This window comes from Amphiprion ocellaris, chromosome 6, assembly GCF_022539595.1.
Source record: "Amphiprion ocellaris isolate individual 3 ecotype Okinawa chromosome 6, ASM2253959v1, whole genome shotgun sequence".
NCBI lineage: Eukaryota > Metazoa > Chordata > Actinopteri > Pomacentridae > Amphiprion > Amphiprion ocellaris.
In genome coordinates, this window is record NC_072771.1 from 31,203,877 (window position 1) to 31,231,634 (window position 27,758).

The following is a 27,758-nucleotide window of genomic DNA, read 5'->3' on the forward strand; positions in this document are numbered from 1 at the left end:
AGTGGTTATTTATTTATTTCTGTCACTAAAGGTGATGTTACAATGAATCATGCAGTGTACTCTATGAAATAAATCCGAAAAAACAAGCAAAAAAAACCCCGTAATTTTTTGGTGTATTTAATAATAAATCTACAATATAAAACTTGCAAATGGACATTACAGTAAAGGTACACTGGAATACTTTATGCGTTTCTCAAAGTCAGATTTAAAAATAAAATCAAGAATAATAGCAAGAGAAGCCTTATATAAATATTCATTAAAAGGATAAAATTAGTAAACATTATTTAAAAAAGCATTTTGTACTAAAAAAAAACATGAAAATAATAAATACTCTGAGTAGGTATGGCAGTTTTATATAGTGTACAAATTTTAAGTAAATCCATAAAACAACAGTAAGTGTATTAGCAGCTCAATCTTGTCCTAAAAACTTAAGCAAAAATAAATAAATAAATAACAGCGACATTTTATGTTTTTCTAAATTTACTGTAAACATTTTAATTGTTGTTGTTGTAGCAGCGTACCCACAGGGAGAAAATAAGACATTTATTAGTAAATCTACAGAATAGAAACTGTAAACGCTAAATAAATCCATAGATATTAGTAAATGTACATGGACTTTGTCCAAGAAAATATTGTTTAATTACCAGTGTCCATAGTAAAAAGAAAAAGAAAAGAAAAAAAAAGTACAACAAAGCTTTTTTAAAAAAAATCACAATCTGGGCATGCATCTATTTTCACACACACACATACATATATATATATATATATATATATATATATATATATATATATATATATATATATATATATATATATATATATATATATATATATATATATATATATATATATATATAAATAATTAGTGATTTTGTACAGTTGCTTTTATGGAGATCATACTTTCTCTAATAGAAAAATTTATTTAGAAAGTCAGTAATTCTTTTGCTGTTAGTATGAGCAGACAAAATCAAAACAACATGTTTAGGATTATAAATTAATTTACTAAAGCAATTGAAATTTAAGAAGAAAAATCCATGTCCACATTGCTTTGGCATTTGAAATATTTCAGATTCACAAAGCAATTCTGGATTAGACATATGTCAGTGTGAGAACAAGTTACTCACTTTATATTGGGGGAAAAAATGTCTCAGGGCCTAAATAGGAGATTTAAACCATCATTTATTGCCACTGTTTCTACTCTATATTAATCCAAATTGAACAGAAATACAAGATATGATCAATACATATAGCTGTGTTCTGTTTAAATAACACTTTGCATTTGCCCGTAAATATGATTTAGTGTCATAAAAGAGCTTTAGTTTCTAATTCTATATGGATGGTCCCGGCTGGATAAAGTAGATGCACAGTTTCAGCCAGAAGGTGGAGCAAAAGTACATCTGGTATTGATGATGTGGCAGCTCACAGGAAAACTTGGCTCAACCTCTGATGCAAGGAAAGTTCTCCAGCTTTATGCTTCCAGTAAAATCACTCTCCCTCAACCAGAGAGGGGTTTCCTTTAACACCCTGACACACATAAAACACATATTCAGTTTTCCTGCTGGAATATCTCAGCTCAGCTGTTTGGTAACTAGTGGAATTAAATTTTACCAAACTTTTTTTCTCTAAAATGTGAAAGCAGGCTGCTCAGACTGTCTGATATTTCAAATACTTGAAAGAGTTCTTGTGCTACTCAGCTCTCTAACACCGTTGCTGGTATCTGACATTTACTGTATGCAAAAACAAACACATTAGCTTCACCATTTGTGATGCAGAGTAACTTCACAGTGAGTTTTCTTTTCTTTAAGGGAAACAGGTGGAGAACTGGGAGTAAATGGCCTGCATATGTCTGAGAAGGAATGTGTTGCATGTATAGGAATGATTTATGATGAAAATGTGAGACAGGACTGAGTGAAAAACAATTCCAGAAACATCCCATTGGGAGAATGCTGGCTGTGATATCAAAAGCATATGGTTGAGCATGATTTTGAAGATATGCAATGCACAGGGAGGTAGAAATCTAAAGCATTTAGCTGGGTTGCTCTTTTGTTGATCAGAATAATATCCTCTCTACTGAAGCAGTTTTCATCTCAGACAGGAACAATGCACAGGTTTGGATCCACCCAAATGTAGATGACTCAACTGCCAAATAAGAGGTTTTACTTCCATGTACATTTTCCCTAGCAGTGGGTTATTTTCAGGCTACTTTTCTTTATACTTTCTTCCATTTAACTGCATATTATCTCATCATAACATAACATAGACTTAAGTACCTTAGTGATTTTCTGCCGACGCTCACCCACACCCACAAAGCCGGCAGGTCCTTATTGCATAACCCATCATCGTGTACCTGATAATGTTTTTTGGTGTGACAACAGTGTGTCAGAAAGATGCAGACACGAGTTTTCATTCTTTTGTTTCCTTCCCTTTACATATTTCAGTAATTTTTATTTTATATATATATATATGAGTCTATTTGTCAAGCTTTTGAACACATTCTTCATCTCTTTGACTTAATACAACCAAAACAAGGATGATTAAACGTCTGAAAATAGGAAGCGAGACTCTCAGGCAGCACAAATTATACCCTCTGTTTCCAAAACCATCCTTGATATCATTCGAGTCCTTTTTTTTTCCACGTTTGTCTCTTCCAGCCCCACTTGTTTGTGAGCCTCTTCTCTGCACACACCTTGGCCACTGTGCTGTTGACAGTTTCTGAGAGCCACAGAATGAGGCTGCACAGCTATTGTCAGAGGAATGCCTCAGTGGGAGAGAGAGAAAGAAGGGAAAAGAGGGGAGAAGGAGGTTGTGTTTGTGACAACGTGGTGCACTCAAAGAGGATTAGTCCAAGTTGTTAATGTGTGAGATGAATGCACATTTTTTATTAAAACACACCAAATAAATTTAAAGTCATTTCTACAGATGAAGTGAGATGAAAACGCTGCCTGCTGTTTTTTTTTTCCTGTGCAATATTTCATGTCAAAGTTAATTTAAACTGGACTCTGAGCTGTGGGCGTTCACCCATTTCCATAATGGTACAGTCCATCACCAGCTCGCCCCCAAATTGCAGCGCCAGCCTATAAAAAGTGAAGCACTGTGCAAAGTTTGGAAGAGCAATCTGTTGTGAGAGTGTTATTTTCTCTTAAGCTCGAGAGAAATTATCTGCAAACTGCAAAATACAGAGATGGAGCAGACCGAGGTGGTGAAGCCAGAAACTCTGGACGACCTGATCAAAATCCTGCACAAGCTCTTCGAGAGTGACAGCATCAATGTGGAGGAGGTCCAACATATCATGGAATCATATGAGAGCAAGCCCCAGGAATGGAAGAAATATGCCAAGTTTGACCAGTACAGGTAAAAAAAAAAAAAAAAAAACGAAAAGAAAAAAAGTTGTGTTTTATAATCTTCTAGTAACTATTCAGATATTACACATTTATTCTGCTAATGCACCTTGATCTGATGGGCTGTTTTAACTCATTTTAAATTGTGCTATCACTTAAAAAAAGAAGAAGAAAAATCTATTTCGAGTATGTATTTTATGTTGCTGAATTCAAAAAGCACTCTTGAACTTCAACTCATAACTCGTTTACTTTAGAGAATTTATATTACTATTATTATCCTATTAGAATATTAGAAATGACTATCCTCTTTAAAACATCATATTGGAATGAAAAACATTTGTTTTCTACATACTAAAGAGCAGCTTTCCTCATAGATTGCTTGAATTAAAAATAATTAGCCTGCATAATTTATATTTGTGTAGTTATTCATGAAAAAAACACACATGGAAAACTGTTTACTCCTCACTGCAGTGGGGGCTCCTGTGTGGCTGCTCTATTGAAAAAGCTCCCAGTGTTTTGATCCGGGAGGCTCAATGGAGGGTGGCTGAAAGGGGTCCTCCAATCAACACCCAGAAAGGAAACACACCCGCCAGTTTTTCTTTTTTTTTTTCTTTTTTTCTTTTTTTCTTTTTTTTTTTTTAGGGATCGATGCTCCACCATGGAGCTGCAGCTGCCTCGAAAATATTTGGAGGTTGACTCATTTGTACAGAGCACAAAATGCGCAGGGTGACGAAACATTCACAGAACAGGAAGGGGCAGTGGCTGGCCTGTGACACAGAGGGGAGGGTAGTGGATGTTCTGCCTGGAAAAAAAGTGATCCTGATCAATATTCATGCAGATGACACATTTAACTTGTAGCTTCTCCATCGACATATGTTTTTCTCAAGCAGCGGTCATTACATGCAGGTTTTCTGTGTGGAAACCTGACATTAGCCACATAAGTGAAAATCAAATTATCATATCTGGACATTTAAATCAACCAGCAACTGTCTGTTTCATGCTTCAACTTGACTAAGACACTTTCCAGTTCAAGTGAGTTTTGCAATAAAAGTTTCCTAACTTCCTCTCGAGTGTCATTGGAAAACTTTTCATCAGAAATTCAACAAAAGTGAATAATGTGTCATATGATGACATGTTAATTTAACAAACTGCCCTCTTTTGCAGATACACAAGGAACCTGGTTGACGAGGGCAACGGGAAGTTCAACCTCATGATTCTCTGCTGGGGTGAAGGTCACGGCAGGTGAGATACTTTCATGTGAAAAAGAATAATTAATCTGCAGATATTAAGGTTAATATGATGGCTTATTATTTATATTGTCAAGTAATCTCTTAAAAATATCATTATGTATTAACACAGTCTCATTTATTACCAGATTTAAACTAATTGAATACATTTTCTGAACAATCAGATTGTTGTATACTGTTTGCCACTTAATCAAGGGCTTTTCTCTGGCATTTATTGTGTTAGTTAACAAAGATATGAAAGTCCAGTGTTCTAGTCACTGACAGAAATGTTGCGTAAATCGACATTATTTGACAAAATCTATTGCATGCCCCACTTTGTACTCGTGTCACCTGAACACTTAAAAATAATGCATTTATTCAAGTTTGATCATTTCTTGATGTGCTGCAATCCTTTAGGACACTTTTCATGAAATGACATATTGTAGGACATGCATCAGCAGCTGTTGTTCCTATGAGAAAAAGACATTTCTTTAACCAAAACCCTCCTGCAGTGCTATTAATTTATCTACTTCTGTGAAAAACCGGTTGATGTACGAATCTACCACTGTTAACAAGTGGTTTTATTAAATGCACTTTGCTGCTGTGTGGTAAAACATGCATCGTTGCTCTTGTAAAGACGACGTTTCTAGGTTTTTTCATCTTTTTCAATAAGAAAATGCAGTAGTAGGGATGTGGTAGGACTAATGATTACAAGCATAGATGTCTAAGGGGTTTTGTTCACAGTATTTTCATTGTGAGTTTCTAACAAGACAAACTCCAGGACCCAAAGTGTCTCACGTTAATCCCCAGATATTTTTACCTTCCTAGAGAGTCTTTCAACTTTGCTTCTCATCTAAATGTCCCAAAGAGCCCAGAGTCTTGACGTATTCTGACACAGTACACTTGTGTTTCCTTTAACGCTCTGCAGCAGCATCCACGACCACACAGACTCCCATTGTTTCATGAAGCTGCTGCAGGGTCAGCTGAAGGAGACGCTGTTCGAGTGGCCCGAAAGCAAAGCGAAGGGAGACATGGTCCAGAAGTCACAAAGAATCCTTCAGGAGAACAAGGTTGCTTACATAAATGGTAAGAAACGAAAGATTGTATGCTCCTTCAGTACTACTGCCACTTACATCTATTGATATCTGCATGTTTGTGCATTAGGGTGATGTGTGATTCTGTAAATCTAGTATTTAACACGGTGTTACCATCACTTTGTTATGTTGCTGTGTCCAAAATGATCAAGCTGTGTTCAGCACAGTAAAACAAACAGGCCTTGAACAATGTTCTTTGTGGTTTAAGATATGCTGATGTGACGTGTCTCTGGCTGGCTTCAGTTAATACCGTTTTACAGCTCAGTAATACCCAAGTTTCCAACCTCTGCTGTTATGTGATGTCAGATTGGTCTCACTGGAGTTCACATTCAGCTGTAACTTTATAATGAACAGCATTTATGTTTTTGCCTCAAATGCTTTTTAGTATTTCCCCAAAGCAAACAGAGCCCAGGTGTGAGGTTTGGTCTTTGTCGCTGGTTACATCATTTCCAGTAACTCCGTCCTATTTCACAGCATTCCAGTGGTAAAAGCTCCTATGTACATATGTTGTTTGTTCATGCATGTGTGTGTGTGTGTGTGTGTGTGCATATTTTAGACTCCATTGGTCTGCATCGTGTGGAAAATGGCAGCCACACAGAGAGCGCAGTGAGTTTGCACCTGTACAGTCCCCCTTTCGATCACTGCCAGACCTTCGACCAGCGTACAGGCCACAAGAACACTGTCAAGATGACCTTCTGGAGCAAATACGGAGAAAGGACTCCATTTGTAAGGAACTTTTTATGACTTTCATACATTCACATTCAAAGAAAGTTGCTATTAATCAAGAAAAAAAGCTTTTCTTTTGACATATATTCTTTGCCTTTGGAAGTCCAAACTTTGCAAAATCCTTTTCTGTGGGCTGTAATCTTTGAAACTGTAAATGCCGGAGGCTAATCCCAGAGTTAGTGATGTTGCGACAATAAGCAGAAACTTTTAATTATAACATGGCAAAACCCTACCAGATCTTCCTTTTCAGAGGTACAGTTCATAATTTGTACAAAAGATCTGCTTATATAAATGCATCACTGCATTACAGTGCACATTGTGAGGCTTCCAATCTACGAATCAATGCAGTAAATCATCAGTACACACCTATTCTTGGAGTTACTTTTTGCATATTATGGTACACTACCACACACAGCAACATGACAAACTGTTAGCTGAACACAGACGTCTCCACCCCTCAAAGTTAGTTAATTAGCAGGAAGTGGGAAGTTTTTATAGTTTATTGCTGCTGCCATTAAGCAGAGCCTATGAGCAGTTAAAGCAGCACCCCCTGAAGACTCAGGAATTAACAGAAGGTTTCCATTTCCTAACCATTAGATGTGTTTCGAATTGCTTGTGCTTTTAAAATGTTGTAATATCATGTCTTTGTGAAAACATTTCACAATATTTTTGATATTAATGGCAGATGAGAATCAAATTAGTCCAATTTAACCGTTAAATAAAATCCAAAATTCCAAAATTGAACACGTATTGAATTACAGTAGAGATAATTTGACATAATACGAGATATAAAGAGGTAAAACAACAGGAGCTACAGTAAAGGGTCTCTGCCAACAACATTGGCCTTATCTAAAATCTGCAAGTTGTATAAGCATACCTTGACCATAACACTGTTACATCCATTAGATTGCAACACTAAACGAAGGAGATAAGATAGTAGGAGAACATGAGTGTGAGTACACAATGAACTTAAGTCGACATACACTCATTGCTCTCAACAACTGTTGTGATCTGAGGTTGTTTTTTGGGGTCAAATAGCCACTTGGTGCAATATTACGTTGGAAAACTTGACTTTGAGTAATCCTGGTTTAACTTTGGACTTAAAAGAGATGTAATGACTTAACTCCACATTTTCCATATTATCTTTTTCTCAGGAGGCCACCGTTTCACAAGAGAACAACTAAAGGTCACCAAAGGAGGCTCCAGACGGTGAAGACAGTTGTATTTAAAAATGACAATGCTATGAAATTGATTGAAGGGAAACTGCTGGGGAGGCGAAATGTGGACCTACTACGACTAAGCAACCCATTTAAAAATCAGAAGCGGGCTGGTTCAAAAGGACACCCCAGTAATTAGAATGGCTTTATCGCTGCCCAGTGTGAGCTTGACAAATACTGATGAGCACAGGACGAATGCATGAATAGGCTTGGACATGGATTGAGTCTGCCCTTTGTTTGCAGGGCCTGAGAAGACCCTTTCCCAATAACAACATTCCTGTCCATCCACGACCTGTGTAACCACACTTTTGTAAGGTTATGGCCCATAGTCAAAGAGTTTTAACATTTCAAAAAAGGAGGATATATAATGTTTCTCTTAAATTTTATATTTCAAGAAAACAGTTCTGTAATCAACAGTTCTGTTTTTAGTGGAGTATTTTTATAGCTGTATTTACTGTTGATTTATACCACTCAAAATTGTCTTAATGCCTGTTGGAAATTGTCATGGAATGTAACATTGTTTGTACAGTCTAACTAAAAGAAGAAAAAAAAAGTTTGTTCTATTTGCATTTGGGAAAAGAAATGTAAAGCTTTCAAGTTATGTTGTTTTTAAAAGTGCGATGCTTGTAATTTATTTGCAGGGTATCCTGTTCACTGCAGGAGTGTTGAAATCAGAAAGCTCCTAAAATGTGTTCATACTAAAGTTCTGACCAAGAGAGGTTTTGGGGAGGGAATCTTTTGTATTATTAGCAGGCAATGTGTTTAGATGAAACTCTTACTTTTTCTCAGGATTTTGGCATATTTTGATTGTAGCTGTATTTATATAGTATGTAGCTCTACAGCGTAGCACCTCTCATAGCACTGTCAAACACATGCATGATTTCTGTAATGCAGTAAATGATAAATCTGGCCATAACTGTCTACCATTAAACACAATTATTCTTTCACATAATTTTGTGCTGTCTTCATTTTTCCTGTTGTGTATATATATATATATATATATATATATAGCAAATGCTGAGGGGAAAATTTTTTTTTCTTTGTCTCAAATATGTACGGTGCAATATATTTATAGGATGTTGGGTCAGTTTGATAATGGTACAGTGATAGTCACATAAAAGTGCATTACATTAGTTCAGGAAATACTGATAAGCTCTGCTTGGGACCAGTCATGCACTTGTGTGTTTTTCTGTCTGTACTTTGCTTTGATGGAAATATTGAACAGTCATGAGACTGTATAATAAATAGATTATGCCAATGGTACACTGATTACAGTATTAAAGTACTAGACATGGACGTCTAGTTGGTATCTTCTTGGCAAGCAAGAACTGTGTCAGAGCAAACATGTTTTCGTGAATGAATTCAAACGATAAGGTGCTACCGAAGATGGGAAGGAGTGTATGTGCAAAGCTTCATTCCCTTCAACTACCGAGCGATTAATACTTCACCTTGTCCTCTGTGTTAGTCGCACATATTTAGTTAGACTATTGCAGACTGAGCAGATAACAGAGTAGGTAGCAGTTATGGGGCTAAATTGCACATCATTCTATTAATTTATATTATATTTTAGAGTGCCAGTTGCAGAAATCCATGGCTTCTTGATCCCACATTGTATATTTATCTGAAGATAGTGCTGTACTGGGGTTGAAATGAACATTGTAGTTTGGTTTCTACTTGAACTATGACATATAAATATAGCTGCATGTAGACAAGAAAGCCAGTGCAAATGGTAGTTTTCACTGAAAAAATATATATCCATGCTACAAAGTAGGAAAATGAATTGTGTCATCTGAAATGATCTTCTGTAACCCTGCGTTTGGCTGAGATTCAGCCTCTAACCGGCAACAAAAACGAAGTTTGCTTAAACGTCAAACGTACGTCATTTGTCGAATCTCCTCATTATTTGCCTTTGCTGAGAGCACACGGTGCATCGGGGAGATGAGTTTGTTAAATAAATCTGAGGTCTTGTCTGCAGCAGGTCAGCCCTGCCGTGGCCCACTGCCAGTGTTATGCAATGATAAAGCGACAGCTTCGATTGCCCCAACAAGGCAAGTGCTTTATGAGAAGCCATGATTACTATCTGCCAAAAGGCTTATCGTCATCTAATGATAAATTCTGATATTTGGCTGGTTGATTCAGTGGCCATGAGTAGCCTATCTGAAGATTAATATGTCAGTATAGCTGGAATAGTGGAGTGTCAGCTTTACTGGATGTTGATTCATTAGGAGAGACATGCAGGAGAACGTGGGGCTTCTTGTACTGAATCTTAATCTGACTACACAGATTTTGCAGCTGTAAACGTGTAAATGCTACTGATGTCTTAGTCTATGTGACATAATCTACTAGATAGTCATCACACTCCAGTCTAAAACTTTTGTAAACCAACACTGTATGCATAGTTCTGTCTAATAAAACAAATGACTGCACTCTTTATCAAAATGAACATTTGTGCTAATGGAGAACAGCTGCATTTTCACTGCTCTTCATAATAAATTGCTTGTTTTTTGTGTAGCTCCTTTCATGGGGTTATAATAAACCTATAAATTCAGCAAGTTGTAAAACTGCTATCAGAGGGATTGTTTTCTGAAATTCTGAAAGAACACTCAATATGCAACAGATTTTGAAGTTCAGTGCCCTGGTGACTCTGGACAGAGTAGAAGCTAGACTATGCATATTTAGTGATGATGATTATGCTTTTACACTTTAAAATCACTGCTACTGTTTTGCTGCATTTAATTACCTATTTTGTTTGTCAAAATAAATTTTTTTTTTTGCAGTGATTGATCTATTCCTTGTATTATTTATAATTTTTACCAGTGTGCGTGCAGTTAAAAACCACTTGGTGCCTTTGGAAATGACATTCTGTGCAGATGTAATCAGACCTCTTTTAAATGCACCCAGTATAGACTGCTGACATACTCATCTGTTTACATTTTGACTTGTTTTTGAAATGGTGACTCCTTTAATTTCCCCCTCTGACATCTACCCATTGTTCCTACAGAGTCTAAATGTACTAACAAAAGTATCTATGGACAAAAGTTTCTGCAAAATGACTATCGTGTAATGTAATTTCTTCAGTGTACACGCTGACCTTAGAAGTTATCTTTTCCTGGCCCAGATAGAGGAAGGTTTGGCACAAAAGAGCAGCTATGGTTCAATGAAGTATGTGGAAATATGTCAGTTTTCATGTGGTGTTTCGTTTGCTGTGTCACACTGTGTTCACACTTCCTCACCAATTAGATCTCTGTTAATGCTGCTTCAGTAGTCGCCATAGTTGGGCAGCAGTGGTTATGGTGGTGATCATAAAACATGACAGCAGTTTTCACACTGTTTTTCTAATACCTTGCTCTGGCAGTGCTGAGACTGAAAGTGCAAAGTAGAGTCTGGGACTGTGTCCTGTGGTGATAACAATAAGCTGCTGTTGTAGAAGCTTCTATAACACCGAAAGATGCGGAAGCGCTTTGATAATTTACTTATCGTAGTGTCCTCAGGACACTGATAGTGAAACACTCATTCATACCACAAATAGTACATAAGCAGTTCATTTTTTATTACACGGTGATAAAGTCCTTGCTTTGCACTGTCAGGGCCTTATCAATTTTCTTTTCATATTACTATTAAAGTCTGACACCACACAAAAATATGACAGAAGGTTCTTTTCAGGTTTGCCTGCGAAATGTTTCTCTGTATTGAGCTGAAATCTGAGTTGAACATATTTTAATGTACAGTGCTGTGGAAAAAATACCGTAAAAGGTAACCCAAGAAAACAAAATGCTGTTTTCAAATGATGATTTCATTTATTGAAGGGGAAAATGCTGTCCAGCCCCATCTTGCTTGATTCAAAAAAGCAAATGTCTCCCTTAGCTATCAGTCTACCAAATGACTAAATTCATTTAACAGTTGGGTTCGATTTCAAAAGCTACACCCACATAGGATTACTGCCAGGCTTGTTGAATCTTTATAGAACCTGTCTGGCATTGTGAAGTAGGCTAAAGGGTCTCAAAAAGCAGCACATGATGCCACTTTCTAAAGAATGGATGCAGACAAGTTGACATTTATCAATCTGGAAACGGTTACAAAGCCATTACTGAGGCTCTGGAACTCCAGCAATCCACAAACGGAGAAAACATGAAACAGTGATGAACCTTCCCAGCCTACCAACATTTCTCCAAGAGCATGTCGACATCTAATCCAGGAGGTCACCCGAAAACCACTCCTGACCAAAAACAACAAAAAGGTTTGTCTGGGATTTGCAAAAAAATATCAAGATGATCGCCAAGACTTTTGGGATAACACCCTGTTGACTCAAAGGTGCAACTTCTGAAAGACACGGGTCCGCTACATCTGGCGTAAAGCTAAAGTTGCATTCCACAGGAAGAACATCATACCAACAATGAAACATGGTGGTGGTAGTGTGATGGTTTGGGGCTGCTTTGCTTCCACAGGACCTGGATGACTTATCATAACTGATGGAGCCATGAATTCTGCTCTCTATCAGAAAATCTTCCTAGAGAATATCCACCATCAGTTCATGACCTAAAGCTCAAGCACACATGATTTATACAGAATGACAATGACCCAAAGTATGCAAACAAGTCCACCTCTGAATGTCTCAAAAAGAACAAAATGAAGGTTCTGGAGTGGCTGACTCAAAGTCAGGACTTGAGTCAAATTGAGATGCTGTGGCAAGACCTTCAAAGGACAGTTCATGCTCAAAAACCATCTAATGTGCCTGAATTAAAACTATTCTGCAGAGAAGAGTGGGTCAGAATCCCTCCATGGTGATGTAAAAGGCCCATCACAAGCTATCACAAACATTTAACTGCAGTTGTTGTTGCAAAGGTGGTTTGATGATCTGGAACATTTAGGTGTGAGAAACAAGCAAACCTAGAAGAAATCAGCAAATACTTTTCCACAGCGCTGTACATACAGACCTACTCAAGTTTCAGTCTCACACAGGAAGCAGGAAAAAAAAAAAGTAACACCTATAGATTTGCTAAATGTCCTTCTCTGAAATAGCAGTCTGGGAAACCACTACAGGAACCACACCCTGGGTTTGCAAAACAATGACTTCAGCATTGTCCAGTTAATGTTACCGTAAATCTGCCAATTTCATTTTCATTCTGACTAATAGTCAGCAAAGCAAAAAAATAAATAAAAAATTAAAAACTGTTAACAGAATTTGCCCAAAATATTAGTCAAAGTAGCCACTATGAGCTGCTGGTCATACTAGATCCAACAGGACTACAGCAGCAAAAATTGAACTTTTCATTTGTAAGATGTGTTCAAGTGTTGTCATGAAGTTTTAAGACATTTCAGATACTCACCCATCAAGCTCTAAGATCAGGGAGGCATCTGATCGGGCCAAAATTCATTTAGCAGCATGACAATGAGTCCCAACACACAGCCATAGTGATAAACATAATCTTGAGCAGCAAGAAGAGCAACAAGTCCTGCAACAGTCTCCACAGAGTCCTGACCTCAACAGCATGGAGTCGGTCTGGGAATTCATTTCAGAGACAGAAGACTCAGAGACAACCGAAGTCCACAAAACTACTGAGACAATGCTTGGAAAAAAAAACAACAATCTGCCAAGTACCTTACAAAAATATCCACAAGTCACATGAAACATTTATTTGATTTAGTTTTTTGTTTACTGCACTTAAATATAGTTAATTAAAAACCATCCTGACTTTGCACAGCATTGCACATCATCTAATTCAGTGAATATATGTTTAAAACAAAGAGTTTTACCTGATTTTTCTCAGTGCAGTTCAAACCTGACGTATCCCCTTAAGCCCATATGTAACAGCTACGGAACTGTCTTTATTTCCACAGAAACTCCTATTTCCTATATCGTGCATTTTTAACATTACTGGTAGGTACACAGTATGTCAACTACACATAAAGAGAATCAAATAAACAGATGTGGCAAGTTACTGTATTTTTATCCCAAACTATGTCTGTACTGCACTCTATCAGTGACTTTATTATAAAAAAAAAAAAAAACAACACATTTGCGAAGCTGGTGTCTGAGGAAAAAGAATCTCAAGACAAATGTACGAATAAAAGTTTAGGCAACACTGAAAGAACATCACAAATGAAACCTTTTGTGCACTGCTCTCTCCTGATGTTCTTTTGGCTTTTACTGGTGTTTGGTGCACATTTGTAATGGAAGAAAGTGCTCATTCCAAAAGAACACTATGTCCAACTGAAACCCACAAAAAAACAACGTGCTTTTGGAAGATGTTTGAGGAACTGTAGACAAGAAAATAGAAAACAGACACTAGTCCTGCTAAAGTAGCTTACATGTCCCACAAAAAGGTGTCTACATGTAGAGTAGATTCAAGTCCACAATTTGAACCAATAACAGGCTGCTAGAAATGCTTAATTATAGTGCACAATAGGGAACTGGAAATTCCTTCAAAACACACTGTGCTGAGAAGAACCACTGTGTTTTCAGTCAGCACTCTTCAGGTTTCTGTCAGCTGGCACAACAGCCTGATTTAATAACCAGTAAATATTTGTATTGCCTTTTATTACTGCACATGCCTCAAAGTTTTTGACATAAACATGGTATCTTAAAGAATCTTCTGAAAATCTCCAATGCCAGGGTCATAATAATTTGTCATTTCTATCATTTTCTTTTTTTTACTTTCAAATTTCTGAAAAACAACCTGATTTAGTGTTAACCAGCAGACATGTTTATTATAAAATATAAATTTAAGAGCTGAGCACGGTATCCCAACAGGAACATAAAATGATACAATCCTACAACATAACATCTTCATAAAAAACAGACAAAAATAAACATATCAAAACTTTTGTGTAAAACACATGAAACAAGGTGTGAATTTCTACTTAAAGCTCCCATGAGCCATGAAATGGCTTTGACATTGAATTTCCTTTTTGACATTGAAACTTTTTGATACTGGTTTGAGTTCAGATCAGAATCACACTGGGAGAAATCTGATTTGCAGATTTTTGATTAAGGAGGGGTTAGCTTTGAAACGATCACAGTTTACTGAATCAAAGTGTTATTCTGCAGATATCCCCATGCTTTAAAGCATAGAAAAATATACATTGCATTCAGTTTCTTGACACAGTTGTCTCCATCCCTGAATAAAACAAACTACCTGCCTCTCTTTTGGCTTACATACATTTTTAACTGACTTCTCTCTTTTTTTTTTTTTTTTTTTTTAAAAGAAACTGAAATAACTGGGATTGAAATTCAAAGAATTTTGGTGTTCCATCTTCCAAAAATGATAAAAATAAGTCCATCCTTGTGTAAAAAAAATGTACAGTCAGCAACATCATTGGGTAACAGAAATAACTTTAAGAAAAAAACAGAGAACAGACACAGTAGTTTTCATTTTTCTCTGGTCAGCTGCTCAGAAGGAGTCATTATCGGACTGACCTCCCAGAACCCTCAGAGACCCGAGCTGCTCTAGAACACCCCTCCCAGGATCGGCTTTCCTCTCTAACACTTCTGACCCCGACTGACTTACTGTCGCTGACCTTCCCTTTCCCCTGTTCCTTGACCCTACTGATTCCACCGACTCTGCCTTGTCACTTATAATGTCACTAAGACTTACAGACGAACCGCCATGAGACCCGTTGCTATGCGAAGCACAACTGTAAGCGCAGCTGTTGTTGAAGCTGTATCCATGGGGACTGTTGCTTCTGTGAGAGTTGCTGTTGCTTTTATGGTGGCTTGTTTGAGCCTGGAAAGTTTTACCAAAGGAATTATTATCAAAGGACTTTTGGCTAAGGAAACTGCGCTCAGAACCTGAGTCATGCTGGGTAACAGGCCTTGAATATTGATCCGGCTCTTCTTCTCTGCCTACACCAGGGTCTGCTGCACCTCCTGAAGCCTGAGTGAAGGTCACATCTAGAAGCCTGCCTTTATGCAAGGGTGCTCTGACAGACAATGCAGATCTGGGAGTTGTGGTGACCACGGGGCCACTAAGTGGAGCAGACAGGACACTGCTCACCTGAATAAACAGAATTTGGAAGGAAAAATGCAGTAATGGACAAATGATGATATTCGTGTTTTTAAGACATGACCATATAAGCAATACTGAAACTTTGGGGTTACTTGCATAAACCAGGTTCTCTGAGTAACATTAGCAGCGTGTTTCATTATGTGACATTTCTACACATGGAGTTCTGTGAAAGGGAACTTCGTATCATCAAAAATATAAATCCTTGAACCTAGCATACGCCGTGGCACATTAGGGCAAGTTAATCTAAATTTCCACTTGATGTGGTTCTGCAGTTTTACAGCTCAAATGTCCAAGTTGAAGTATTTCAAGCACATTTCTTTCTTCAACAACACTACATTTATTGCAACCACATTTGTGGTATTATATAATCACGTAGAGTGTTTTAATGCTGTATGCATACACACAAATTACATGCAAACATGAAATTGAAACACTCTGTGTCGATATAACACAATAAAACTGCTGTTGCCACTTGGAAACATCCCCCAGAAATCGCTTTACATTTACTCACCAAAGACACTGCATCAGTCTTTGCCGTAACATCCACAAATTCACCCCGAGTCAGAGATGCTGCACCATCCAAATGTGGTCCGACTGTCGAGGAGAGCAGAGGTCTTCCCACAGGTTGGAAATCTGACCTGTCAATTCCAGCCATTGAAGCCAGCTGACCTAGGCTACAGAAACATATGCAATCCATTAATGCTGAGGATCCAGATTTGGCACATGCATTTCATTCATGGAATACATTTGTGGACATTTAAATAATTTGAGGTATTCTTAATTGGTGACTGTAAAAGATGCTCTCCAGTGAAAATGAAGTGATTTATCACCTGACATGCCTATATCACGTTCTTTATTTGCTGGAAGACAAATTATGAGTAAAATGAGCAGTTAACACCATGGTCTAGCATTTCTAAGTTGAAACAGCAGTGCACCAAAAACACAAAATTCAGAAACCCAGGGGTTTTTAACGAACAAACCTAAAGAACCATCCTGTCAGCTTGCAGGGTGAATCTTACCATTACTAGGTAATGTGAATAAAGGGATAAAAAAAAAAAGAGAGTAACATTAGGAATTAGTTAGACGGCCGAAATTCTGACTTCAGTGTATTTATTTTAAAACTGTCAGAATGAAGCTCTGTTTGCAGAATCGACTTTTAGTAGGTGATTCTGTCAGAATATCCTTTGATACGGAGCTAGACACTTAAAACACAAGATAAATGCAGTAACAAAGATGGCACCAAAATTAGACCAAGCCTATGGACTCTGAGTCGCACTTATTATTAAGAACCAAAGAAATACATTCAGAACAAAAGTAAACAAGGAAGTTACGACATAGATTAAAAGCCCAAATGATCAAAAGAGAACCGAGGTTTCCATCAATAAACCTCATGTTCTCAGAATGAAACTGGGGACTCAGTATCAGGTGTCCAAATACCATAAGCCAAAATGACAAACAAATATGTTGTCAAGAGGCATCTCAAAATGAAACAGAAAGCCAAGCTCATATCTATATGTAAATGACAATTTACAAGAAATAACCTGACACTTGCACAAAACAGGAAATGCACTTCTATACCATGTCAGCCACAGTGACATTTACGATAATATAGGATATCCTTCTACATGTTCCCCTTATCTGATCTTTGCTTTTTGTTTCATTGTGAGATACCCCTTGCCTCAGTAATTAGGATCCTGGTTCTGAGTTAGGAATTTAACTCTGACAGTATGAGCTCTGTTGGTAAAATCTAATTTTATTCATTTGGATCTTTACTTTTTCTGATTTATTTCTGCTTTGACTTAATTTCCTACATGTTTATCAATAGGAACTACAGTAGAGCTGACTGACTTGTGCAAAATAAACATATAATGGGGAGGATGGAGAAGAACAAGATAAATGTCGAGAGATGTTATTGCTAAGTCAAGAAGAAAACATTTTAAAAGAATCAAGGGAATCTGTAAGATTTAAAATAATCTGTTTAAGAGGCTGGACATTCATTTGCAATCTGTTTAAAGAAAGCACGTCCTTTATGGAGGGGGCTCAGGTCTGTTCAGTGTTTATACTATGTATACCTATTGAAGGGGAAAGACACAGGATCTATACAAGTAATATACACACTTAAATATTTGCTTATATATTGCAAGTCATATCGTCAATGCAATGCTGAACAATGTTATCGCACATAGCAGACTCTCCTCATATAATTGTAACAGTCCTTCCTACACTCTCAGCCGGTTCCTCCTGCCGAAGCCTGCAGGCAGGGAGGGTCCACATAATGCAGGCTTAATACAAAAGGTATCTAGACCATATCTTCAAAATGTCCACTAAAAGGTTCATAATAATCTGGGAGTTCTAATATTTGTGGCATATTTTTTTCATTCAGAAAAACAACTTAATTGAAGTGAAAACTGCAAACATCTTTATGATAAAATAAGCCCATTTTAGACATGGGATATGCAACACTGCTGGCTTACACAGGCATTCAGACACAGGTTACTTTTCCATTAATGTTACTCACAGCTTCATTCATTCATGCTCATCAAAGTGATGCAGAGAGCCACAGTTTACATGCGAAATGCCTGATTCATAAGAGACTGAGCTGTATATTGTGGAATGTATAATGCATGGTAATCCACTATTCAACAAAAGACTGAATCCAATCTAAGAGCAGCTCATCAAATTGCCCAATTAATAGCCTAGTTCTAATTGTGTCCATGTTTGAAGATAATCTAACTTCAACTTGAGTGCAACGCTTTCCTTCTCTTTGGAGACACTCATATAGGTCCTGCTGAGGTCTGATGACCTTATTAAAGACAGGTTTTTAATAAATTTAGAGGAAGGTGTCCTACAAACAGCTGGAAACTGAAATTTCACCTTCTGTTAATGTTTCGTTAAAACAACATTGTTAATTGGTGAGTCTCATAAATATGATCTGTTTTCATTGCAGTAAATTTTTACCTCATGACCATTGAGAGCTTATAATAGATGTAAAACTGTGAAGGAAAGTGAATGCAAAAGATGTTTTGTGATTTTGGTAGCAAACTGTGTCTTTTGCACACTGATGTTTTCGGACAAAGACTGGTGTTCAATTGGGGGAAAAGCCTTCCCCAAACCACATCACATAACTCGTAGTATGCTGTTTTTTTCTAAAAGTATGAAGTTCAAACATACAGGTGCCTCTCATATAATTAGAATATGGTGGAACAGGTTCAATATTTTTCATTAAACGCTTCTCAAAGTGAAAAAAAATCTATAGATTTCAGTACATATAAACTGAAATATTTCAAGCCTTTATTTGTTTTAACTTTGATGCAAACAGCTTATGACCACAAAGATGACTGCAAAATTAGATCCAGCCCCATGACTTCCTGTTGATTCATAAAACATCAAAGAGATAAATTAAAACAAATGTAAATATGAAATATCTAACAAACATAAAACATTATAAAGTAAAGTGAAAGTTCAGTCAATGAACTCATCCTGTCAAAATGAAACTCTGGGGGCAGTCTCAGGGTACCAAATACTGGAAATGAAGTGAACAAAAATAAACAGACGTGTTGTTAGTGGGCAGCTCAAAATGAAACAGAAAGCTGTCATAATATGTTAGTTATACGTCAGTTTGCATTTGTTTATCCAGAGTCAGATGGGAGGATATCTTTGATCCTGATTCCAGCTGATCTTCATGCATTCTTGTAATCACGCAGTATGACGGACAACAACTACAGAAAAACATGCAATGCACCATATATGGAAGAATTCATTATGCATCACCTTTAGAAGAGATTTACCTCTCCTATATCACTCTCTTCTAAGAGAGAAATTGCAATGACACTTCTGAAATTCATCTATGGTTGCACCAACAAAAAAAACTGCTAAAAGAATTTTTTGATTTATCATACTTCAAACTTCGATCCACCAATACCAACCTTCTGTTCACTCCAACATCAAAACTGATAACAATGGGTGACAGAGCGTTCCAGACAGCTGCTGCTTATATTTGCTTATTTGACAAGGCAGATTGACAATCTTTGTAATAAAACATTTATCAAACATTTATTGCTTCTTCAAAGTGATAAAAGTACTGTAATTTAGGTACTTTTGGCAGTTTTTGGTTGCTGCTTGACAAAATAGTCACTTCTTAAAGTATTGTTTTGGGCTTGAACCTTGTAAACATATAACTTCAAAAATAATGAGTAGATTGATTATTGATAATGAATAATTATTGAAATTTTAAGCTGAAAATTGAATTAGGTAAAATTAACACATAACAAAGGGAAATTGTGTAATTAAATGAAACCTATTTTTATGGGGATTCGATGAGAAGGAAACTGGGTGGGTAACTAGACATCAGGTCATATAAGCCAATGTGAATCTACCGATAAGAAACTGAATGACCACAGATGCATAATGAAACTGAAAGGTCTATAGTTAAAAATAAACTCTCATTAAATTTTCTAGATGTAGAGCCAACATGGCAGGGACCAAGTCCAAAGAGACATGATGTACTGACCAGTTTTAAGAATACCCACCCGGCATCCTTGAGGAGATCCAGGAAGGCATGAAACTTAGTGAAAGAGCTCTCGATGCTCTCGAGCACTGCGTCATCTTCAAGAGCACTGAAAGCAGGTGGTGCTGATACTGAACCAGTGGCCGCTAGCGCCTCCGACAGGGAGTGGTTGGCATCACGGAGTCGGGCATTTTCTAATTCATACTAAATGGAAATAGGAAAATGACAGAATAATGGGATAGTTTAAAATAATCTCTTGTTGATTCATTTAGAAAAGTAATTGTGTGAACTTAATACAAGTTTCAAATGCAACTATGTCAGCCCTATTCAATAAAATTCAAACTGGTGATGGCTGAGTAGGAAACGTGTAGTTAAAGGAACAACCAAAAAATAGATGAGGATATTAAAATCAAATTTAAGTAGTTATGAGATTACAATTACCTCCATGAGCCTCGACTCAGCTTTTAATCTGGCCCTGCGCTCTTCTGCCAGCCTCAGACGACACTCTTTTAGCTCCATCTATAGGACATGCATAAGAACAAAAACAACGTGAAGTGCTTCTCAATCAACTGTTTAGGTTCCAAGCATTTTGGAGCAACAAAACTTTAAAGATCCATGGAAGCAATTACTTCAACTTAATGTAACGGACCTGCAAGCGTTCAAACTGCCGTCCAGTGACGCTGTCTTGAAGACTGAGAGAAGATGGTCTCTGCTCCACTTCCACCACCACCTCTTCCTCCTCCTCCTCTTCCTCTGAATCAGACTCCATAGTGACCTTCACAATAGCTGCTCCCTTAAAAAACAGATATACATATATATTCAACAGTAGGGGAGGAGATGTGGGTGAAAACAACGTTGCAGTTGATTTAACAAATTTCATAAGATGAATGTTCTTAACAGGGGTCTGAATTGTCTCTTGGTAAAAACAAAAAAATTACAAAAATAAGTAATTTTCAATGTAGTAACACACTGTTGCCAACTGCTTGCTTAAAAGGAATCTAAAGGAAACTTTTGATTGATTGGGTTTCTCTGTCAAATTTTGTAAGGTTATCACCTGATTATGTGAAGTGCTTTGAGAATATAGCTGTTATGAATTTGGTACTATATAAATTAAATTGGGCTAAACTGAATTGAAACATAAAAAAAACCTTACCTGAAAGCTTTGGTCAATCACAGTAACTCCAGGTGGCAGACCTCTACAACCAAGGAATCCAACAAATATCAGTTTCCACATCACTGTAATACCCAATGAAGGCTTTTCTAAAGCTTGGAAATGTAAATGTTTTACTTAACACTTAGAGTAATTTTCCATTCTGGTTGGTTGAGGAGACATGATCCATAAATGTACTCAAAAACTAAACACCAACTTTTCCATCATGTTCCACAAGAAAAAATACAATTTGAATGAATAAGCTTTTTGATCTGAATCTGAGTGGATCTGGATAAGAAACTGCTTATCGAAAGTTGATAAATGGCAAACAGTTTCTTTAAAAGATTTAAAGTGGTTCACTAATATTTCCTCACCTCTGGCGTCCAGCTCGTGCAGCAGCACGCCAAGGCACATAACAGGAGCGTGAATAGGCCTTCTGTATCTGAGCAGCACCTGAAGTCCGTCCTCCAGAAGATGCTCCTTTATGAGTAGCTGCACCAGAGAGAGTCATATTAAGAACTGGAACATCACAGTCAGAGAGCTTTAAGCCACAGGAAGGTTTTCTGGAAGTACTGGTAACAGGTCGCTGCTTTTGAACAAGGACTCAGAGTCATGGATACAAAATCTTCAAGGTGTTATTGAACATACTTAATCTGATGGAAGGTCAATGATCCTGGCTTTGTGGAATGTACGGTTATTCAATGTAATGGTCATCAGGATACAAGGCTTTCCAGAAGCTGATTAATGCTTGAATTACTGGTTACAAGAAAGTGAAAAATTGTGTCATTACATTGAATCTGAACAGCAGGGTAAAAATCACAGCAAAACAATATAAAGACTGATAATTTCCAGTTGAAAAAGACTTCAGGTGGATCTTTGAGGAATTTCAATATATGAATAAATGCAAAGACATCTAATTCAATCCAATCCAATTAAATATTAAATACTTCAACACCAAGTACATAATTCTCTTTTTGTACTTGTCAGCAGGGTTATTAAAATGAGTACAGGATGAAAAGCCATTCAGGTCTTACAGTGTTTCAAGATTACTTTAAAACCAAAAGATGACAAGGGATAAAGAGACAATATGATTATGATATAAAAGATGCTATTTCAAACAGATTCAAAGAAATCCAACACTGGAGTTGTCGTTGCTTTTACACACAGGCATTACTGAAGCTTTGCAATTCGTCTATATCTAACAAGCCAGTTTGGCACTTTGGCAGTATCAACAAGGGCAACAAAGACACTTTAGGCCAGCATCTGAAAATTACTCTTTACAGCTATAAACAATAACCCAAATTTGTCAATAGACAAATGATTCAATGTATTTTTCACAGGTTTGTTATGTGAGAAACAAGAAACATGTATGCATATACCTATCCTAAATGCAGCTTTTCCTCGTAATGTACTGGCCAGTGCTCTTCTCTTTGGTCCAGAAGTTTTTGATGGCTCTGTGGTTGCAGGCTTGATCCAGCAGTACTACAGTACAGCATAAGAGAGACACAAACCATGGGCACAGCTGGCAACAAGTAAAAACATGCATGCAAATATATCCATCATTCACTAAAGACGTGAATGATCTTTATCTTAGATTTTGAATAGTAACATTAGCTCCAGCCACTTACCTCTGGTGATTGTCCATCAGCATTCATCAGCACCTTCTCTATTACAGTTTTAATAAGGACCTTATCTGTGAAGAAATAAAAAGGATTTCTAGAGATCTACGTTTGTTTTAAGATTTTCTGAACGACTACACTATTAACAATTACATCGTTTATATTTTTCCTGTATGAAAATACTACATACTCAAAACTTGATTAGAATTACTATGCCACTGTTAAATGGCTAAATAAAAATCTCACAACGGACTGGCTGTTCCTGGAGGTTGGAACACTGATGGTTTCCAAAATATAAAAATAGTGTGTGGAACAAGCAACATACCAGTAATTAATCATATTAGCCCAACCTGTATGCAGTTTTAACAAATCCATAATATGTTCTAACTTTGATTGAGTTCTTCTTACCAACTAAGGGGTTACTACGGATATCCAGCACACACAAAGAAGAATTAGTTTTCAAGGACTCCAGCAAGCGACGAGCTCCATCATTGGACAGACCACATTTCTGGAGATCCACAGCTGTTCAGCAAATTCCAAAAAAAAAAAAAAGAAACAACAAAACATGAAACCTGACAAAAATTCCTTTAATTTTATTTTCTCATTGTATTATTCCCACACAAAGACAAATTTACTAACCTTTAACCCAGAGGTCTTCAGACAGTTCACGTGCAAGGGCAGCAGCACCCCGGTCCCCAATCAAAGTGTTACAGTTAAGGGTGACCCGGCGGAGACCTCCCATTCCCTCAAACTGTGGCTGTCGATACCTTAAAGACTCTGCCCATGCTGTGCCATGCCTCTGCATTCCTTGATGCTGAGGGAAAAAAGTGCATTGTTATACAAATGTGTATTATCTTGAATACAAGTACATTTTTAAATAGGAACTGGGTTTACAGTTACAGTAGATAAGAGTCAATTACACATTAAATGCATTAAGCCAGGTGAAGTCCTGAAAATCAGATGTCACACCTTGATGATGTTGGCCATATGCTCTGCCCCTCTCCAGGTAAGGCTGCATCCTGTGAAATCTATTGACCTGATGCTTGTAGAATACTTGACACTTTGGCAAATAACTGAAACATATATAAATAATAGTTACTACAAAGGCCTACAGAATGATCTTGAGAAGTTTTTTTTTTTTTTTTCTGAACAATCAAAAGATATTATAACACAGTGAATATACATACCCTCTAAGCCCTCATCTGTGATCGGACAGTTAGCCAGAGACAGGTTTTCCAAGGAAGTGCTTTTGGACAAGCCCTGGGATAGAGTACATATTGTTACTCTGTTCAGTGTTAAACAGGATAGTTGGGTGGTTACATGTTTACCAGGTTTTATATCCCACAACAGGGATGATGTTTTCTAGATGACAGTATTGAGCAGTTTACAGTTAACAGTAAGTATTATTTCTCAACATTTAAACCTCAGACATTGTTTCTAATAATAGAGTTTACTTAAGTCTGTTTCTGGCTAACACAAGAATGTAACAACATTAACTGGTGGAAACAAACACTAAAATATCAGTGGCAAGGTGAGCTCAAAAGGATGACATTATTTGATTTTTTTGCAGGACTTAAATAAGGCTGGGGAAGGATATGCTGAATAAAAAACAAAAGGACAGGCAGGTCAGTTGTAATTTTACACAACACTATAATTTTCAGTCAATGCAAAATACAAAAACTTTGACAAAAAACAAAGGATTTGCCAACTTTGGTACTTTGCGTATCATATTTTGTTTGAATGTAAGAATGTAACCTTACTGAAATACAGAAACGGATATTTGCCAGAGTATTATTTAAATCATCATGCATTTAAACTTAATTTTTGTTTGAACGTTAGTTAGATGTATTTCTGAAGAATGTCCTTCCGTTGTTTAGTAACACTGATTTAACTTTAGCCATGCCGTGAAAGAAAAGTGAGGAATAAATGCAGATATGTGTATTATTCTGTCAGTTCATGTGTAGGTGTAAAGAAAACAATATAAAATAGCTACAACTTCATTGTTTACACTGTAAAACATATCCTGTGACTGTTTTTACCTTTGTCAGTATAATGAGGTCCCTTTCTCTCAGGGGAAGTCCATTAAGCTGCAGAGTCTTGAGGCTGGAGGAGACTATCAGACAATCTCTCAGGGCCTTGCACAGTTTTAAAGTCATGTCCTTAGAGCGGATAGCTGGGATCCTCCTCCTGAAGCTAGATTTAAAATATCTTCTATCTACAAAGTGTGGAAATTTGATTATTGCATATATGCAAAAGTGACAGATCATTCAAGTTTCAGATTTTTTAAAAATAGATCATTAAGACAGTATAAACTATTTCCTTTTCACTTGTTGTAGCAGCTTTATTTTCTGACTTACCTGCATCTCCAGAACCCAGACTAGCTTGATATGTGCTACTTATTGCAATGTGATGCAAGTGTTTGTTGATGGATATAGAACTGAGAATAGGTGGCCAGTCAGTCAGTTTGAGCTTGTCTCCATTAAAGTCCAGCATCCCTTTGTCAAGGTTCATCTTAACAGCAGGTAGAGGGACTGATTCCTGCCTGGCACAGGCAAAATCATAGTAAGCCGTGAAGTCCAGGGCACCCTGCCGCCGAATGTGGGCACTGTCTTGAACCATCTCTGACCTAGAAAGAAAGAAAACAAGCTATTAACCTCAATTTTCAGTTGTTAGAATAATTCAATTTCAACAAGGCACTGGATTCTTATCTATTTTTCTGGTACTGATGGGGAAATTAAATAATACCAGTGTCCTTGGGCATCCAATGTTACTTCCACTACTATTAGTGTGTGTAACACAATAGTTATATGAGAAATACTGAAAAGCAATTTTAGAACCAATCAGACAGAAAATAAAAGCTTGGGGTTATGTACAGTAGACTAACTATTGATATTTAAGACGTATTTGGCCATAGGTCTCAAACCTTTATATCCAACTTTAAACAATTTCTGAACTGTCAGATTCTGTCACTTTATTACAAATGACGGATACTTTCCCTTCCAATGTTTTTTGTTTTTTCCCTGGACATAACAGTAGTAGCATGTAGTATAATTTGATATAATTTGTGGGTCACACAATCAAACAGGTGTCATCTAATAACTAAAATGGGTCTGTATTATCAGATAGGGGTTGGCATATTATGATAGCTCTGACAATAAGAACTGGTGGTCAGCGTTTGAGAAAGGTTAAATGAGAAACAATGTAAAGCACTTGTAGTACTGCAAAGATAGAAAAGTACTATACAAGTGCAGACCATTTGTCATCACAAGTGATCTACAATATACAGGGACTTTGGGGTCTTTTGTATGGTAATTTAACAACTAAGATTTAAGACATATTTGGTCACAGGTTAGATAATATCTTATCCAGCTTTTAGGATTTTGTGAAGCGTTAGATTCCATCTCTTCATCACAAATTTTATCTACAATGTACTGCCACTTGCAAAGTTTTTTTGTTATCATAACAGTAAATGTCTTGCTGAGCCAACATTATTAAATCTGGGTGACACAATCAAACAAGTGTCATCTAATAACTAAACTAACTGTACTATGAGCAAGGTAGGGGTTCGCATATTTTGAGAGCTTTGATATTAAGAATTAGTAGCCTTTAGTGAGCAGTTCTGTCTGTAAACCCAGCGTCTGAGCTGTCAATACATGGTCAAACCACAAACTGCATTTCTTCTACTGATAATCCAAAAGTAATAAAATATTCGACAGTAGACAGATTTCAGTGTAAGTTAACCCCTGAACGTTGACCTGACGTAGCCTAGCTAAACAGGCTGACAGATTGACTGGAAATCAAGTTCAAACTGAAGCTCCACTTCTGGGTCTATGTCTGGAGAGTTCAAACTGTTTTTATCCCTTTGGAGACATGTTTTAAAAGAGCGACGAGCTGGTTTTGTTTGCACTATAGCACTTGTTAGCTGTAGTTGAGCCAGTGCTGTTAGCAGGCTAAGCTCGGCTCCCAGCAACCGACCGTTGTGAAGGAGAGCTCTGGGCTGCTAACAAGTCCTGAAACGGTCACTTCTAGTTGGATTTTCATGCGTTCTGAAATCACATTTAGTCAAATTAAAACAATACAGCGTACCTTCCACATATAACTGGTCATCGAAGAACTGTTTTGTGACGCTTGACTGCAGTCTCACAACTTCTGCTGCTGTTGTTGACAATGTAAACGAGCGCTCAAAAGTGGCGCTGTCGTGCCGGCAAAGCCTCGCCCACTGCGGCTCCATCCAGGCCTGCTGCCTCCTATTGACGGGGAGGTATTCATGTATTTCCTCACGCACATAGGACAGTCTGTGCTTAAAATAAATATTATATGTCTGTAGCAGAGGACGCTGCAGTTTCCGGACAGCAGTACCAGGACCGCACTTTTCAGACCCTTACTGGATAATGGTTAAAGTAAGCGACTCATAGTTTTAAAGGACTGCTTCACTGAAAATGTTATAGAGTTAAATTGGTTTATTCCGCATTACAACTACTACTACTACAAAATACTACTGAGAGTTTTAATGCTTTTATTTTCACCCAAAATCCTACAGAGTTCAAATGGTTTATTCCACATTACTACTACAGCAAAACACTACTGAGAGTTTTAATGTTTTTATTTTCACCCAAAATCCTACAGAGAGTTCAAATGGTTTATTCCACATTGCTACTACTAGTACAAAATACTACTGACAGTTTTAATGGGGTTTTTTCACCCAAAATCCTACAGAGAGTTTTAATGGTTCATTCCACCCAAAATATAGCTTTTGGTTTTAATAGTTTATTCTGCCCAGTATATAGGTTAGACTTATAATTTTTATGGTTTGTTCCAACCAAAACATTACTTTCTAAGTCTTGATAGTTTTCAGAAAGTTTTAATGTTTTTTTT

At 37.1% G+C, this 27,758-nt stretch overlaps 2 protein-coding genes across 2 annotated transcripts; one reads left to right on the forward strand and one right to left on the reverse strand.

Annotated features, from left to right (window-relative positions):
• Positions 1-3,092: 3,092 nt before the first annotated feature.
• On the forward strand, positions 3,093-8,553 carry cdo1 (cysteine dioxygenase, type I). The gene is made up of 5 exons (XM_023264443.3): positions 3,093-3,351; positions 4,503-4,580; positions 5,493-5,650; positions 6,215-6,384; positions 7,539-8,553. The coding sequence occupies exons 1-5, from the start codon at positions 3,182-3,184 to the stop codon at positions 7,566-7,568; spliced, it is 606 nt and encodes a 201-aa protein (XP_023120211.1). The 5' UTR covers positions 3,093-3,181; the 3' UTR covers positions 7,569-8,553.
• Positions 8,554-11,127: 2,574 nt separating this feature from the next.
• On the reverse strand, positions 11,128-27,103 carry cep78 (centrosomal protein 78). The gene is made up of 16 exons (XM_023264452.3): positions 26,970-27,103; positions 25,241-25,509; positions 24,923-25,098; positions 24,071-24,143; positions 23,853-23,956; positions 23,523-23,697; positions 23,292-23,405; positions 22,893-22,957; positions 22,644-22,746; positions 21,639-21,756; positions 21,268-21,310; positions 20,764-20,907; positions 20,556-20,633; positions 20,137-20,318; positions 16,119-16,281; positions 11,128-15,595 (listed from the first exon to the last, which is right to left on the reverse strand). Exons 2-16 carry the CDS (start codon positions 25,500-25,502, stop codon positions 14,993-14,995), a joined length of 2,403 nt encoding a protein of 800 aa, XP_023120220.2. The 5' UTR covers positions 25,503-25,509; positions 26,970-27,103; the 3' UTR covers positions 11,128-14,992.
• Between the last annotated feature and the right edge of the window lie 655 nt (positions 27,104-27,758).

Excerpts from the sequence above, each read along its gene's own strand:
- cdo1 (XM_023264443.3), top strand. The coding sequence starts at position 3,182 with ATGGAGCAGACCGAGGTGGTGAAGCCAGAAACTCTGGACGACCTGATC. Across the intron at positions 3,352-4,502 it reads GCCAAGTTTGACCAGTACAG|ATACACAAGGAACCTGGTTG; the intron begins GTAAAAAAAAAA and ends CCTCTTTTGCAG. Across the intron at positions 5,651-6,214 it reads CAAGGTTGCTTACATAAATG|ACTCCATTGGTCTGCATCGT; the intron begins GTAAGAAACGAA and ends TGCATATTTTAG.
- cep78 (XM_023264452.3), bottom strand. The coding sequence starts at position 25,502 with ATGGTTCAAGACAGTGCCCACATTCGGCGGCAGGGTGCCCTGGACTTC. Across the intron at positions 25,099-25,240 it reads TCTGGGTTCTGGAGATGCAG|ATAGAAGATATTTTAAATCT; the intron begins GTAAGTCAGAAA and ends CACACTTTGTAG. Across the intron at positions 24,144-24,922 it reads ACCTCATTATACTGACAAAG|GGCTTGTCCAAAAGCACTTC; the intron begins GTAAAAACAGTC and ends ACTCTATCCCAG.